At 42.2% G+C, this 16,090-nt stretch overlaps 1 protein-coding gene across 2 annotated transcripts in view; it reads left to right on the plus strand.

Annotated features, from left to right (window-relative positions):
• Nucleotides 1–11,340, plus strand: part of MYZAP (myocardial zonula adherens protein) — an 89,282-nt gene extending 77,942 nt beyond the window's left edge. For both annotated transcript variants that reach the window (XM_036903006.2, XM_036903007.2), the window contains 2 exons: nucleotides 1,447–1,547; nucleotides 10,395–11,340. In XM_036903006.2, the coding sequence (XP_036758901.2) occupies nucleotides 1,447–1,547; nucleotides 10,395–10,491 (198 nt within the window). In that variant the 3' untranslated portion in view covers nucleotides 10,492–11,340. The remainder of the gene's footprint in view (nucleotides 1–1,446; nucleotides 1,548–10,394) is intronic.
• The last annotated feature ends 4,750 nt before the right edge of the window (nucleotides 11,341–16,090 follow it).

Genomic DNA, 16,090 nt, shown 5'->3' on the forward strand with positions numbered 1-16,090 from the left:
CATGTACATGTTGATTTACCCCTGGCAGTGAGCCAGCACCATTCTCCCATACTGAGTATCAGGTGATAGGTTCAAAGCCCATAGATTTGTCATGTCTTGTCAGCTGCTAGGGAATCTGGAATGTATTTTCTTCCTGTACACTGTTTTCCATTTATCAGAAGGATCCATGGGCCTTTACATCCTGCAGAACACGAGTTTGTACCAGAGCTGCTGCTTAGCTCCTTGGTATCAGTCATTCAGAACAGGAGCTACTGAGCTGTAACCCACAGTCTTTCTTTCAAAACAAATGAGTGTCTGTTTCCAAAGAACTTTTCCGCTTTCATGTACCATCCTGTGTCTTAGAATACTGCCTTAGCTTCAAGTCCAACTGAAAGAGAAGAAAAGACAAATGCTTTAATTCTTTTCTAGTTATGCAAATAAAATGCTCATTGTGAAAGCATTTATACATATGTTTATTCAATAAATATTTATCTACTTGTATGTTCTGAGGATACATACAGCCAGGAAGATAGATATGGTTATTGCCTCATGAAAATTTAGTCTAGCATTACAGAAAAATATATCGAATTTTTTTTAAGAAAAGTATCTAAAAATCTCAATCCCATAACCATTGTTAATCTCTTTCTGAATATGTGTGTGTGTGTTTGCGTGTTTGCCTTTTGGGTTTAGGCACCAACACACCATCACTCCATCTATTTTCATTCTAGTATCCTTAATTCTTTTGCTCCTTTGTCTTTCATTTCCCCCATGGGGCAAATTTCTAATTCCTGAACATCTAATCATCAACCTATGTAATGTTTGGCTCTGGCCTGGAAAAAAACACACAACTATTTAGAATACTAATTTTAATCCCAAGGAGCTCGTTCTACTTTATATATTTGAGGTTCTGAATTTTCCACACCTATGAAATACTAATTATTAAGTTATAGAGGTATTTCCCACTAAATTAAATTAATAGACTTACTCATTTTATAGTTTAATGAGGGAGTATTAAAACATGAGCTGCACCTCATTCATAAAAGCAAAAGAAAGTGATAAATAACTAAATGCCATCAATAAGAGACTAGTTAAATAAATAATGTAACATCTGTACCATGGAATGCTACAAACCCGTTGAAATAGTTTGTTGACATAAAAAGAAAACAAACAGGGAAAGATATTCATAACAAATCATTGGGTAAAAAAAGCTAATTATAATATAGAATAGAATATTTTGTTCACATTTATGTAAAATTGGATACATATGTATGTACATGCACTGGAAAGCTGTATGTAAAGATCCATCAATGTGCTTCTTCCCTTTCTACCGTGTAAGAGGTGCTCAGGAAACACAGGGTGATAGATGTCCATGTCACTGGGGAAAATTGGATAATGTGTATAAATGGCATCATGTGTATTTGTGGAACATACTTGCTTCAGTAAAAATACTGTTTTCCTCACCCCTAGAATAACGAACTACAAAGCAGGCTGGACTATTTAATAGAAACCCAGCCGAAGACTGAAGTGGAAACTAGAGAGATTGGAGTGGGCTGTGATCTTCTACCCAGGTATTTAGGAATTTCCTATTTTTCTGACTCAAATTCCTCTTTAACTTAAGAAAACATTTTACTGAACTGTTATTACCAGAATTGCATTCTTTCTATCAAAAATATTTCAGCAAAGATAAGTGGTGCTGCTGAGGGGTATGGCTGGTTTCGGTGAGAGCAGGGGCATCATGCAGGGGAGAGGGGATCGCAAAGGAGAGACCTGGGGAACCCACCTCAGAGATAGGTCCTATCAGTGAGTATGTGCATTGTTCCTTTGTTTATTCATTCATTTGTTCAGCAGACATCTGTTGAGTATCTTTCCTGTGCCAGACAGTAATGACATGGAGAGGAAGGAGATTTGGTTCCTGCCCCAAAATCTAGAAGGGGAGACAGATACGTAGGTAGACATTTATAACAGTGCAAGAGGAAGCTGCTGAGTTCTTCACTAATATGACGGATGGAGAGACTAAATCTTGAGCAAAATTCATCTATTCCCAAGTACTGTAACAAAGTCTTGTCAAGCACTGAACCATATTCATAAATGAATGATCAGTTTCAGTCATGAGCAGATAATCAATGACCATAACCTAATTTGTTTAGTTGTATTTGTGAGCTAGAGGACTGACCCGGTTGTTAAACTATTTCACACACCCACGCCTGAGCCTCTCCCTAGTAAGATTAGAGTCTGTGACCCAGTAACTAACCCGCCATCCCTGCGTGCTCAGAACTGTTTTTGGCCCAAAGAGGACATGAAACAAGTTTATAACAAGAATGGTGATAGCATGTGGCCTGTGATTTAGGTAACCAAAGTCACAAAGTGCCTTGTGTACTGTGTATAGGAGGGTGTATTCTTGTGTGACCAGGGGTGTTTGTGTCTTGTGTTAGACATTAGAAGGTGTGGGTAAAATGGCAGTATTTCCAGAATATCTTGCCTGGCCTTAGTTCATCTCCATATCAATAGGTAATTACAGGGGCAAGCGAGGGCTTATCTGGACTGGAGAGGTTGGGTGGAGCTCTCTCTCCTTCTGCAGCAGGGTGACGAGAAACACGGGAGAGCAGAAGTGAGCGACTGCTTGTAGGAAATAAGCAGGTTTCTCCCACTTCATTTCTCCCTTTGACTGATTTCAGTTTCAGAGGTTTTTTGCCGCGGGATTTTCACCCCAGAGTTACAGAAGGCGAGAAAAATGTAGAATCCTAGAAACTTGAATGCCTCCATCTGATGGGAGGAAACAGTGACAAGCCACTCACCAGGCTGGCACGTAGATTGCCTGGTTCTAGTCCTCCTAGCTGGCAGCAGGATGCGTTCATACGTTCAGACTGGACTGTGAAGTCTGCGGTTTGACTAGGTGGCTCCTCAGGTCTAACCAAGTCTAACATCATATATAATAAAGCCTCATTTCCCTCCATGGCTATTTTAGTCAGGAATGATATTTTCTTTTCTGTTCATTAAAAGAAGCACTTGCCTTTCTCTAAGTATTTACCAAAAGCAACATTAAGCTCTTCCTTTGGTATTATTCTCATTTATATTGCTTGCTTTCTGGTAAAAACAAGGTAATTTTGACATTCTGATATAATTAAACAGAAAGTATAAAAAAAAAAAAAAAGAAGAGAAAATGGAAGAGAGTATGTAAATACTCCAGGTCTCAGCAGTGTGGGGCACAAAGTACATGATAAAAATGTAGCCAAAAAGAATGATTGATCATGCGCAGGGACTCCTTTTGCAATATAAATAGTTTGGCCATTTCCCGCCTTTTTTGTTTTTCTAGAACCAAGTGGCTTTAGTCCCCTCTAATTGCCCACATAATAAATCTTATTTGGCTAAGACAGGTAACAAAACTATGTCTGAAACCAATAAATTGTTTGTTTTCTAATTCCTACATTTTGGCTTAAAACAACGTTTTCAATTTGTATGCCAAAGGATAGCCCGAAGCAAACTTTTATGGCTAAGTTATGAAACCACAAAGAGGTTTTCATAATGGAAGTGCTGACAGACCCTTAACTTATGGCCATGCCGAACTTAGAAGCCACTTCAGTGTCTAAAAGCAGCTTTTCCATAAATGCAACATTTGGTTTCCCCCAGGATCCACCTTAGCAACTTTAACTACACAGGTCAATCAGCAAAGGAAATGAAAACTACATATCTGCATTTCCGAACAGGCAGAATAATATTTCATGTGTTTTCCTCTCAACTATTTATTAAGTGCCTACTATGTGAAAGGCACCAGGCAAGTCTGGGTAGGGAGGAGGTGGGATCTTTAGAGATGATTCAGGGAGTACTTTTCCACCGATTCTTCTTGGAACTGTCTTGCTCTGTGCCCAGGCTCTGGGAGAGGCGTCTGGATGCCCCAGTGGGCAAGGAGGTTACTGAGGAGCCAGCCTATGGGGAGCTCTCACCCCTAAAAAAAGCTCTGAGAAACTCAGCTTTTACTGTGTTTTATATGTTGGATTCCAAGTAAGATTTTGTTTGAATAAAGAGTTCTAGGGTCAAAAACAAATTGGTATCCCCTGGTCTAGTTTAATCACCATGTTTTATGGATTCCAAAATTGAGGCTCAGAGAGCTAAAGTGACTCACTGGAAGTCACATAGCCAGGATTACAACTGGGAGTCCTCATGTGGTACACATGTAATTTTAAAATACTCTATAAATAGAGCATTGCTAAATTGTGTATGTTCTAACAAAGTTGTTGCTGCTTACTTGGACTTCAAACTTGCACATACTAATAGAAGATTCCATAGTGTTTTCCAGAATGTTTTTAAAACAGCCTCCTCCAAAATGTTGTAGAGCGATCAAAGGATTGAAATAAGCCTCCATTGTGCAGATGAGTCCTGTTCTTCCCCAGAGAACTCAGGGTGCTGTCCAGTTAGGGAACTTCAGGCTGAGCACAGCCCTAAGACAAATGACTTCATCTCTCTTCAACTTCAGTTATTTTATCCTTAAAATGGGAACGGAGGCGACAATATCAAATCGCGTAGAGTTTCTATGAGGATTAAGTGAAAACATGTATATAAAGCATTTAGCATGGTAACTAGACCAAAGTTAAGCACTTAATAAGTAATAGCTATTATTACTATTAAATGTAAGACACCGTATCAAATATAAGTGAATTTGACTGTGCTAAGGCAATTTCATTGGCTTAATTTTATTGGCAATTATTAGTGATTTCTTTAAATGAATCAATTAAAGTATCAGTGGTTTGGAACCCTCCAGACACTGCATACAGCTCTGGAAGGCCCAGGTATTTATGAGGCCTCTGTCAGCTGAGCCATCAGAGGGTCCCAGCATGTTCCAGGGACCTGGTGCAGAGCCTCACTGCGGAGCAGGGCAGTGTGAACATGCCACTCATGCCTCCTCAGAACTGCAAGTGTGATGTACTGTCCTGCAGCTGGTAGCATCTGACTGGCAACTAGAGCTGCTCTGTTTTTTTCTGTCTGTCTTCTTTTTTTTTTAGTTTTGTTATCATTAATACAGGAACATTGTGGTTACTAGATTCCCCCCATTAGCAAGTTCCCACCACACCCCATTGCAGTCACTGTCCATCAGCGTAGTAAGATGCTATAGAATCACTACTTATCTTCTCTGTGCTACACTGCCTTCCCTGTGCCCCGCTCTACATTATGTGTGCTAATCGTAATGCCCCTAATTCCCCTTATCCCTCCCTTCCCACCCATCCTCCCCAGTCCCTTTCCCTTTGGCAACTGTTAGTCCATTCTTAGGTTCTGTGAGTCTGCTGCTGTTTTGTTCCTTCAGTTTTTGCTTTGTTGTTATACTCCACAGATGAGTGAAATCATTTGATACTTGTCTTTCTCTGCCTGGCTTATTTCACTGAGCATACTACCCTCTAGCTCCTTCCATGTTGTTGCAAATGGTAGGATTTGTTTTCTTCTTATGGCTGAATAATATTCCACTGTGTATATGTACCACATCTTCTTTATCCATTCATCTACTGATGAACACTTAGGTTGCTTCCATTTCTTGGCTATTATAAATAGTGCTGTGATAAATATAGGGGTGCATATGTCTTTTCCAAACTGGGCTCCTGCATTCTTAGGGTAAATTCCTAGGAGTGGGATTCCTGGGTCAAATGGTATTTCTAGCTGCTCTATTTTTATGTGCTGCTGAAAACAGGTGAAATCATCCTTTACATGTAGAGCCATCAAGCTCCTTTTATTAACCATGCCCTCTCTCCATATCCCCTGTCTCTGCCAACACTGTCCTGTGGACAGAGATCCTAGGCTCCCATCCCCCAGTCTAGCATTTTCTTGCTGCTAAATAAACCTCAAGTGAGGACTCAGGCAGCTGATGTGTTTTATAGTGTGGTTTGATGTAATAAAGGACTTGAAGAAGCAATTGCTGCTTATGTTTTATTTCTTTGTTTACTCTCCCTCTCCTCACTAGAACATAAGCTCCACGAGGGCAGGGATTTTCATCCATGTCACTGCAGTCTCCCTGGGACCTACTTAGAATAGTGCCTCGCACATGGCAGGCCCTCGGTCAGTATTTGAGCCATCTCTCTGCAGCATTTGACAATTCTTCCTAAGCAGAAGGTCTGCTTCCTGCAGGGCTTCTCTCTCCTGGTTCTCTCCACACATGCATGCCTGTCCTCCAACTTTTTTTTAACCACTCCTCTTTCCCTTCCCAGATCCTCACCCTGGGAGTTCCTGGTGGTTCTGTCTTGGTTGACTGAAAGATGGCATCTGGTCTCACAGCTGGGCCTCTCTCCTCGCTGTGACTGAGCCATCAGGAAGTTCATACCTGTCTCTTGCATACAAGTCCTCATTCCCAGTTGCCTGTTGGCCACTCCCAGCTGGTGGCCACTTATCTCCATACCCGCTGCATCCATAGCTGAGCGGGTCATTTTTCCCCGTCAATGTCAGTGTCTCTTAGTAGTTGTGAAGAACACTGGCTTGGTCATTAGACCTGGCTTTGAGTTCTGGATCTGCCTTTTGCTCCATCTACAGGGTTGGGCAAATCTCTCCCCTCTCTGAATCTGTTTCCTCACCTACAGTGGGAAATTTTTGATAGTAATCCCTCAGAAATGTGCTGAGATGATTGAGCTGCAGGCATAAAGTGCCCTGCTTAGTGGCTGCATTTTCATATTTCTGAAGACGCTGCCGTCACCCCGCCTGGTCCCTGAGCTCGGGATACTGCGGTCCCCTGCTTGCAGGCTTGCTCCCTCATGGTGCTGACTCCCTCCTTCATGACTCGCTTCATCCCTTTCTGTTCCCGCTGCTCGCAGCCTGCTTGCAGCCAGTGTTCTCTCTGTCTAATCTACTCAGTGCCAGCTCTCAGCTTTTCTTTTAGTTTCTCTTCTTCAAATTCTCCCCCTTCATCTAATCTTTATGTCCCATTAATTTCTGGAGCACAAGAATCTTATAATAGAACAAGGAGACTGAGAAGGGGAGGGAAGACAGTTACTGTGACTTCAGGGCCTCTTAAACACTTATTTTTTTACAAAAGCCTTCAGAATTTGATCTGAAAAGTTTGGTATCTGTTAATTAAAGCCATTGAGAGCAATTTCAGGTCATTCAAAGAGAAAAGTGAAAAAAAAGAGCCTTCTCTTTCTCTTGCCTCTTAGTGAAACTTGGTTTCTAGCAAACTCTTTAATTATGTCTTAATAGGTGTGATAGAATGAAAAATATTCCCTATAGTCATAAGTGCCCAGCACATAGTAAGTGCTTTAAAATGGCTACATTTCCATATTTCTGTTGTAGAGGCCAGGGCACAAAGTAGCTTTTTGTCAAAGCTTTATTTGCTGACTCTGCTATTGTTTCCCCCAGGGGAACTGCCCCTTTTATGGATTAATTAAAGGTTAACAATAGCCGTAATGTGTTAAAGAAAACGGTTGACTTTCAGTTCTGTGGTTGAAATTGTTTGTGTTGCTGATATCCTGTTGTTTCCCAGTGATCAACTAAATAAAATACCTCATTTCTTTAAGAAAGGTTGAAATATGAGAGCCTGTTTCTGAAATCCAGAAGGTCTACCTTTATAAATATTTGCGTATTTTATGGGCTTTTAGGATATTATCACCAGAGACTATTTCTGCTATGTGGACTTTTCACAAGAGTTGGCACAAATCGCCATCTGACTTCTGCCTCTGGCACAACACTACATTGCCTGGTCAGGTCACTGGGGACCCCTAAATTGCCAGATCTTATGGATTCTTCTCTGCGACAGGCAACACTGCCTACTCACTCCTTGAATCTCTTGTCCTCTGGTTTCCTTTGTCATCTGTAGGTATAGTGATAGCTCTGTGCCTGGCCTGAGGGAGCTTCTGGGATCATGAAGATGGGGAGATACGGATTTCATCCTTCACGAACTTATGCCTAACAAAGGACGTGTAGACCAGTGGGTGCGATGAGATGCTTCCAGTGGTGTGTCAGAGCCTCTATGATGGTCATTTTCAAGGTGTATGTGGGAAGGGAGAGGAGGAGAGTATAGGAAAGTCATACTGAATTGCTTGGGGAAAGACACTGGAAGTCAATTCCCCCCAAGCTTCTAACACACCCCATTAAAAGGCTGTCTCCCTATATTTGAAAATCACTTCAGGGTAATGGGAGATATTACAGATGGGAGAGTTTGGAAAAGTGAACTTTGTAGGGTAGAAAATTGAACACCACTGTTCAAGAAAATGGAAGCATATGAAGGAATGATGATTTCTATCAGTAGTGTAAAGACCTGGGGAAATTGTCATATAGGAGGTGATGTTTTGTTTAAGTTTTGAAATACTGGCAGGAATTCATCGGGTCCATTTGATTAGAGGAGCATTCCAGGTGGAGGGACCAGCATGAGAACGGCAGAGCGATGTGAAGCAGTGTGGTAAAGGATGAGAAGTAGTGTTTCTCAGCAAGGCCAGACAGGAGATACATTAGGAAATGGCAGAGGGCCTTTAGACAATGTGGAGGAATTGAGACTTCAACCAGTTTATATGGGGAGACTTTGAAGTAATAAGCTCCAATTGTCCTTTTAGGAGGATATCTTTGACAGCAAAATGGATAGTTGAAGACTTTGCCAACACTGAAGGCAGGAGACCATTTAGAATACTATTCCAATATGCAAATATAAACTATGAGAGCCTGAACTCGGGCAGTGGTGGAGAGGATAGAAAAGACAGCTGACGAAACAGTTAAAGGAGTAGATTCCATATTACTTTGTGAATGACTGGGCATGGGATGTTAGGGGAGAGGGAGCTGACTCATACCTTATATATGTAATTGGTCATTGCATTAGTTGGAATAAGGAATGTGACTGCTGTTAGCAAAAAGCCCACAAATCTCGCTGGCTTAGCAAAACATAGATTTATTTCTCACATCATAGTGCAAAGCTGGCTGGCATGGGCCTCGCTCCACATAGTCATTCAGGAACCCAGGATTCTTCTACCCAGTGACTCTGCCTGGGCTTGGGAGTCCTCTTGGGCCTTACAGTGTATCCTCTGCAGGAAGGGAAGAGATTGAGCATGGAGGATTGTGTAGAGAGTTTTTACAGGCTATACCTAGAAGTATTATAAATCATTTCTGTCCATGTAATCACATGGGCTGCCAGATTGCAAGAGTCTGGGACAGGAAGTTGAGTTATGTGTCCAGGGGGAAAAAGAAATGAGGTATTTCGTCCAACTTAGTTACCAAATCCTGGTGAATTCTACCTCCCAAACATCTCCCTGACCTTTTCGTGCTACTTACCTTCCAGTGCTATTAGAATTCATGTTCTTATGATTTCTCTCTCACCTCTTAAATAGCAAAAATCTCCAAACCTACTTTCTGCCTCCAGACCCTGCAGACATCCCTCAGTAGTAACAAGGAATCTTGCTAGAATAAAAATGTGAGCATATCATAACTGTCCTTAAAAACCTTTAGTGGCTGCCTGTCCTCTTCTGAACTCCTTATCAGGGCATCCAGGGCCCTTCTCAAGCAGGCCTCGTCTTCTGCCACTTCCCATTCTGACCCCTTTGCTTCTTCCCACACCCACGGCCTTTGTGTTCACCCTTCTTTGCCTTTGCACATATTGTCCCTTCTGCCTGGAATTCCTATCTTCTCTATACCCATTTAAGGAATGTCTAGGCATCCTTCAAGATTCATTCCTGTGCCTTTCCAGACGCCCTTCTGGTGATGCTAACTTGTTCTGCTCTCAGTTTGCCTGCAGTACATTAATTCTTGTATTGCTCAGGGTCCTGGAAGGAAAGCAAGATAAAAGAGACTATTTGCAAAGGTTTGGGCAGCTTTAAGGGAAATCAACAGAGACAATGCTGTACTTTGGAGCTAGCAAGAGTGGAAAGTTGAAGAGGTATGGGAAGAAAGCTGACAGAAGAGACAGAGGGGAGAGCTGTTGCTGTGGCCTTTGCTAGAAGAGTGTAGCTACCTACCGTGCTGCAGCCCGGCCCAGGAGGAACAGATGTCCTGGCCTCTCTGTTCCTCCATTCCCTCATCCCCTGCTGCCATCTCCCAACTGGCCAGCACTGACTGGAAGCTAAAGGGTGAGGGGGCCCATTGATGCTGACCTTCAGGTCAGCTCCCCAGGGCACAGAGTGAGGAGGAGATGAGGGAGAGTAGATCTGAATGTTTAAATGGAGAATATCCAGCACAGCTCTACCTAACACATCATATTAAAATTGTTTATGGACATGCCTTTCCTACCAAATTATAGTTCCTTGAATGTATGTGTTTTACTTCTCTGAATCATTGATGTCCAGCACAACCTTGAAAAGTTGCTGAAAATAATGGCCCCTCTTATAATATTTAAATGAAATTTTCGACTGCATTAATTGCAGTCCATTTTTAAGTGTCAAAAAACCATTTCCCAGAATTGTGTTACCCTGTGAAGAGTATGAGTTTTGCTTTATCTTCCTGATCTGCCTTTTTTTTTCATTTCCCAGCCAAACAGGTCGGACTCGTGAAATTGCAGTGCCTTCCAGGAACTATACGCCATACACACGAGTCCTGGAGTTAACCATGAAGAAAACTCTGACTTAGGCACTGGAGACGTGCACTTTTTACAGAGGGACAAAGGCCCTGGAACCCAGCAGCTTGACGTCTGGGAAGGGTGACTGTTGCTTCCTCCTATACGCAGTGTAAGTCAGAATGAAATAGCTGAGGTTCTGATCCACTTCAAAAGCATGAAAGAAGGGGGCAGAGGCCCAGGGGGAGGACACAGAAAGAGGTTTCAAGGTCTTATTTCAAACACCCAGCGTGCGTACCTTCTGGACTGGGCTATCCTTAACTTTGTTTGTAGACACTGAAGTTCCGCCAGGAGAATTCCCTCAATTTATTTTCTGTTTTACTCAACTTCAGTTGAGAGGAAAAAGGGCATTAATTTGAAATTTCATGTTATTTGCGCCATCTGTTACAGCATGAAGGTTTTATTTACCCATAAAAGTATTAGAGGCAGTGCTTCTCTGGTTCAGAGAAGCCTGTTCACGGAGCAGGGGCACCTGGGGAAGCTGGACCCTGGGCAGACAGGACTGTCACCATGCAGGTGCTCTCTCATGGGGCCAATGGCAGAGGGCTGTGGGAGCCATGCTTGGAGATGGTCCTCGTGTGGGCAGACACACTTCATTCTGACGTGCTATATAATCCCTTGGTTTAATTGTGCCTTAAGCCTTTACGGAGCCAGCTGAAATCACTGTATTTATTCAACCTGAGATTTTTTTTTCCTTTCTCACTTTCACTAAAAGAGAATTTTGTATGTTGTGGAAATTTAATCATGTACTGTTTTCAGGATAAGTTGGTAGTGTTGTTAAATGAGTAATTTGTGCATGCATGCTCTACTTTGATATTATAACCTATGCCCCATGTTTAATAAATACCATATATTTTGTTCTATTGATGTTGTCTCTGTGTTCCATCCGTGACCACGTGGAAGGGGTGCAGACCAGCAGCAGCGTCTGGAGTGTTAAAGTCAGGGCACAGTCATCTCTCCATCAGTACGGTCCACAGAAGCATTCATAAGCCATCAGACAGGGTGTGTATGAGAGACAGCGTGTGTGTGTGTGTGTGTGTGTGTGTGTGTGTGTGTGTTTAAACTCTGAAATTTGTCTAGTTTACCCACTTCTGGAAAGATGCTGTCACATTTTTACTTTAAAAAATCACCCTTCCTTGTGTCCAAAGTCCCTCCCACTTACTCTCCCATTTCAAAACATAAAATACAATAACAAAGAAAGAAAGCAAAGCAACTCATCTAGGTAAATCACTGTGAGGCAGGATAGTGGAAAGAGGAAAATGCCTCATTTTTGAAGCCAAATTTGTAGTTAGTTAGGGTTGTGGGACCTTGGGCGAGTCATCAAAGTTTTCTGTCAACTTGTCTTCTGAAAACTTGGGATAATCACACCTACTTGATAGGCAGATGTGATTTTCAGAGGAGTTCACATAGAGGCTTTTGTTGCGTGTTGGGCACAGATGAGCAATCCTGTCATTCATTGTGTTTAAAGCACTGTAGACCCCCTGGTTACCCTCACTTTTAGAGAAACAGTGCTGCAGGGAAGTCCATAAGGAAGAATATTTCAGGAAAGGCAGTCCTTAGGACCAGGAAGTAGGAAAGCTGGACTTAGAGAGTGGTGGAGGGTCCTCAGAATCTTTGGCTCCTGGAGAAGCTGGTCCAGAAACAGTTTCTGAATGAAATGCAGAAGCGTAATGATGCCAAGGAAGAAATGACAACTGCTCTGCTTGCAAACACTTTCACAGTCTCCTCTTTCTCTTTTTCTCAAAATAAGGAAGAAAAAGGAAAAAAAATGGCGAATAGTTTTAAATTCAAAGAATGCCACACATCATTCTACAGCATTAAAGGTGGCCTCCATCTGGGCCCTTTGTATTTTTAAATATATCTTCAACATGTGGAGAATTCTAAACATTATTTGAACTATTCAGAAGATGATTGAAGAGAGTTCCTATGTGGTACGTAGGAAATGGAAAAAAACAGAGATGATCCTTCATCATCCTTTGTTAAAATGAACTCTAGTCTCCCCCAACCCACCATCTGAAAGCTGTGTTCCTTCTTCACCCCCTTCATGAGCACAGATAGTGTGTAGAATTGGGGAAATGAACTCTAATATCACATGGTAACTTTATCTTCCTGAAATGAAAACAGCAGCATATGTGAAGTTCTTTTTAAATAAAAAACATCTCATAGTAATTAATAATTTTTTATTAATATTTTCATTCCAGTCTTTCTTAAAAACACACACACACACACACTCATATACTTCCTATTTTCTTTTGTTTTTAAGACAAATATGACCTTATACTGAGAAGCAAAATCAGGGTATTTAGGAGCATGGGCTCTGGAGACTGTCTGGTCTCAGCATCTAGCATGTGCCTTGAGCAAGTCACAGAACCTCATTGAGCCCCTGTAAAAATGGGATCAGTGACAGTTCTTTCTTAACCAGAGGTGGTGTGAAGTTTACCTGAGTTAATGTCTGGGAAGTTCTTAGAACAGTGTTTGGCATATAGTAAGCACTTATTAAGTGCCACCTATTATCATTACATACTATGTAACCATTTTTCACTTATTTTGTGATCATTCTATATATAGATAGATATATAGATTTATACCATTATTTCTTATAGTTACTTAGATACCTTTTTATTGATATGCTATTAATTTATATTGGTATACTATGAATTTACTTGACCTGTCCCCTAATGTCAGGATTTCAGAGGTTGTCTTTACTCTTTTTGAAATAATCCTCTGATGAACTACCTTGTATACATGTGTTTATACACTTGCCTAATTATTTTCTTAGGATAAATTCCTAGAAGAATTGCTGGGTCGAAAGTTATACAAATTTAAGTCTTTTGGTGCACAGGGTCCAATTTGGCCAGTGGAAACTTGAGTCCATTAAAATTGTCACCAACAGGTTGGCAATGTGGTTTCCTGGCCCTTTCACCAACACTCGGAACGAGAAATGAGCAAGTGTATAAAGTTGCTTGCTTTAGGCCGACCTGTCCTCCAAGCAGGCTGTGAAAAAGTTCCTTCAGGATATTGCCTTTGGATACCTGAGCTCATGGGCTGTGCACGTGTGAGCTTCAGGCCTGTAGGGATCCCCAGGGCCCAGAGAGGGCCTGGGCAGCTGATAGGAAATGAGACTGGACTGGAGCAGTGTCCCCCAGGATCCTGGAATCAGAGAAGGCCTGCTGCTTCATAAGAAGCAAGAGCCAGCCATGGAGACAAAAAATTCAGGCCACATGCCTGAGATGAGGATTGAGTCTGTGTGGACATGCCCCAGATGGCCTATTTCAGAGCTGGGATTGGCTGGGAAAGGGTGGAGTGGTTGGGGAGGGTTGGCAACAGATGTCTAGGAAGTGCCTGGAACTGGGTGATATGACATGGTCCCCCCATTAGAGGCGCACCAGCCAAGGCTGACCCCCCAAAGCTGGGCCGTGGGTCTGCCCTGGACACCCTCTTTCTCCACAGCAAATGACATCTGCCTGCTCCAGGAATTCTAGGGTGGTCCTCGGGGCAAGGAATGGGGTGCAGGTGTGATAGGCAGGAGAGGATTCCTTTCTGTCCTGGCTCAGGCCACATCAGACCGTAGTGCTTTTCTCAGAGGCCTGGTTCAGTTCAATCAGCACAGGCCAGGTGCTGGGTAGACAAAGATATGCACCTCAAGACCCTCATCCTCTCCCAAACTGTTCCCAGTGAGACTGGCTCCTCCTGATCTTTGCTGTCTCTGAATCCCAGGAGTATTTCTTTTCTGCCCCTTCTTTCCTACTCTTAAATCTAATGACTGATCATCACGTCTGTTTCCTGTCTCTCCAGTGATGTAGGCCACTTTGTGACAGTTTCTTTTACAGGAGGGGACCCATTCCAGACCTCAAGAAGGGTGAAGAAATCTATAAATGAAAAGTATTTCAGAAAGAGCCTTGGCTGGGGGTGGGGGGGTGGGCAGTAAAGGGCACCTAGAGTTACTGAGCTAGGCACGACATACACACTTTTTCAACAGTTCACTGTGTGGAAGATGTTATCATTTTGTGGATAAGGTAATTGAAACTCAAAGAAAGATGAAGTTGGCCTGAAACCATCCAGCCCTGTCTGATTCCGCAACAGCAGTGGGAAGCCTGGAGTGGGTCTGAGGACTGCCACTACGTCACAATAGCTCCTTGGTCAGGCCACTTCAGGGCTGAGGCCCAGTGCTCTGCTAAGCAGCTGTGCCTAGGCAGTAATGGAATTGTATCCCTGCATAAGCTTGCTGTGCAGATCATGTGATATAGTGTGGACTGACTTTCCAGCACTGCACAGGAGACACAGCAACAACTGATACCTGCTCTGAGGACTAGTAATCACTGGGAGGAAGAGTTTGCACCATGAATATTTGCAAACCCAGGATTTTGTCTTACTGAACACATATTAGAGACCTAATGAATTACTAGTGAGTGGGACAGCACAGAAGGGAAGCAGGGCAAAAAAAAAAAAAAAGGGATAAACAAGAAATCAAACTATAGTCTTATAGTCTTCTTTTCTTGATATGAGAATTTGAGAATAACCCATTTAACTTTGTCAGAAAGAAAAGCCCAAAGGGGAGACTGGAGATGCATTTCAGGAAAGAAACCAGAGGCACAGAACCTGAAGGGAGACTGCTGCTCACTTTTGGAGTGATTCGTTAGGCAGGAGTATACTTACTAACATGGTGTGAAGTATAAAACCAAGAAGCTTTTTTGCACATGGATATCCAATTGTTTTAGCACTGTTTGTTGAAAAGACTACCCATTTTCCCCTGAACTATTCTGGTACCATTATTGAAAATCAATCAGCCACGTATGCATGGGTCTATATCTGGGCTCTCTCTTTTGCTATAGTGATCTAGTTGCCTATCTTGACACCAATCCAGCACTGTCTTGATTACTGGCTTTATCATGAACCTTGAAGTCATGTAGTATAGGCTCTCCAACTGTATTCTGCTTTTTCAAAGTTGTTTTGGCTTTTCTAGGCCCTCTGCATTTCCTTGTGAATTTTACAGTCTGTCAGTTTCTACCAGAGGGCTGCTGGGATTTTGACTGGAATGGTAAGGCAGAGACAGGTCACTGAGGAGAACACCAAGACCTCACTGCTGAGTGTCAGGCGACTTTGGAGCAACACCACAGCCTAGGAGGTGGTACGAGGTCTGCTCCTGAACATCGGGGCTACTGCTTACTTCTTCAGTTGAAAAAGTAGCAGGTAAAAACTTCTGTAATGTATTTTGATAAAGGTTTAGTATAATCTTTGTGGAATTCAAACAAAATATTATAAGAAACATTAATTTGTGCCCAAGGGCCATAAAAGAGATGTGATTTGAATGTAATAAAATATAAATAAATGGCAAATATTTCTTGGGGGTTTTCTCTTGATTTTTCAACACATACTTTTGAGTTTTAACATACAGCATTTATAGCATTCACCTTCATGAATTAGGGATAGGAGGGGGTTGAGAAATAATTAGTTGGCAGTTTTTTGGCCCTGGGACTTTTCTTGTAAATGTTTTCTTTGGCAGCCATACTCTTGAGAACAGGAAGTTACTCTCTTGTTACAGATTTAAGACTTTTCTGAGCCAACTAACAGAGAGCTGGATTAGTTCTGAAATGAAGGGGGTAAAAAACAAGT

Source organism: Manis pentadactyla, chromosome 11, assembly GCF_030020395.1.
Source record: "Manis pentadactyla isolate mManPen7 chromosome 11, mManPen7.hap1, whole genome shotgun sequence".
Classification (NCBI taxonomy): domain Eukaryota; kingdom Metazoa; phylum Chordata; class Mammalia; order Pholidota; family Manidae; genus Manis; species Manis pentadactyla.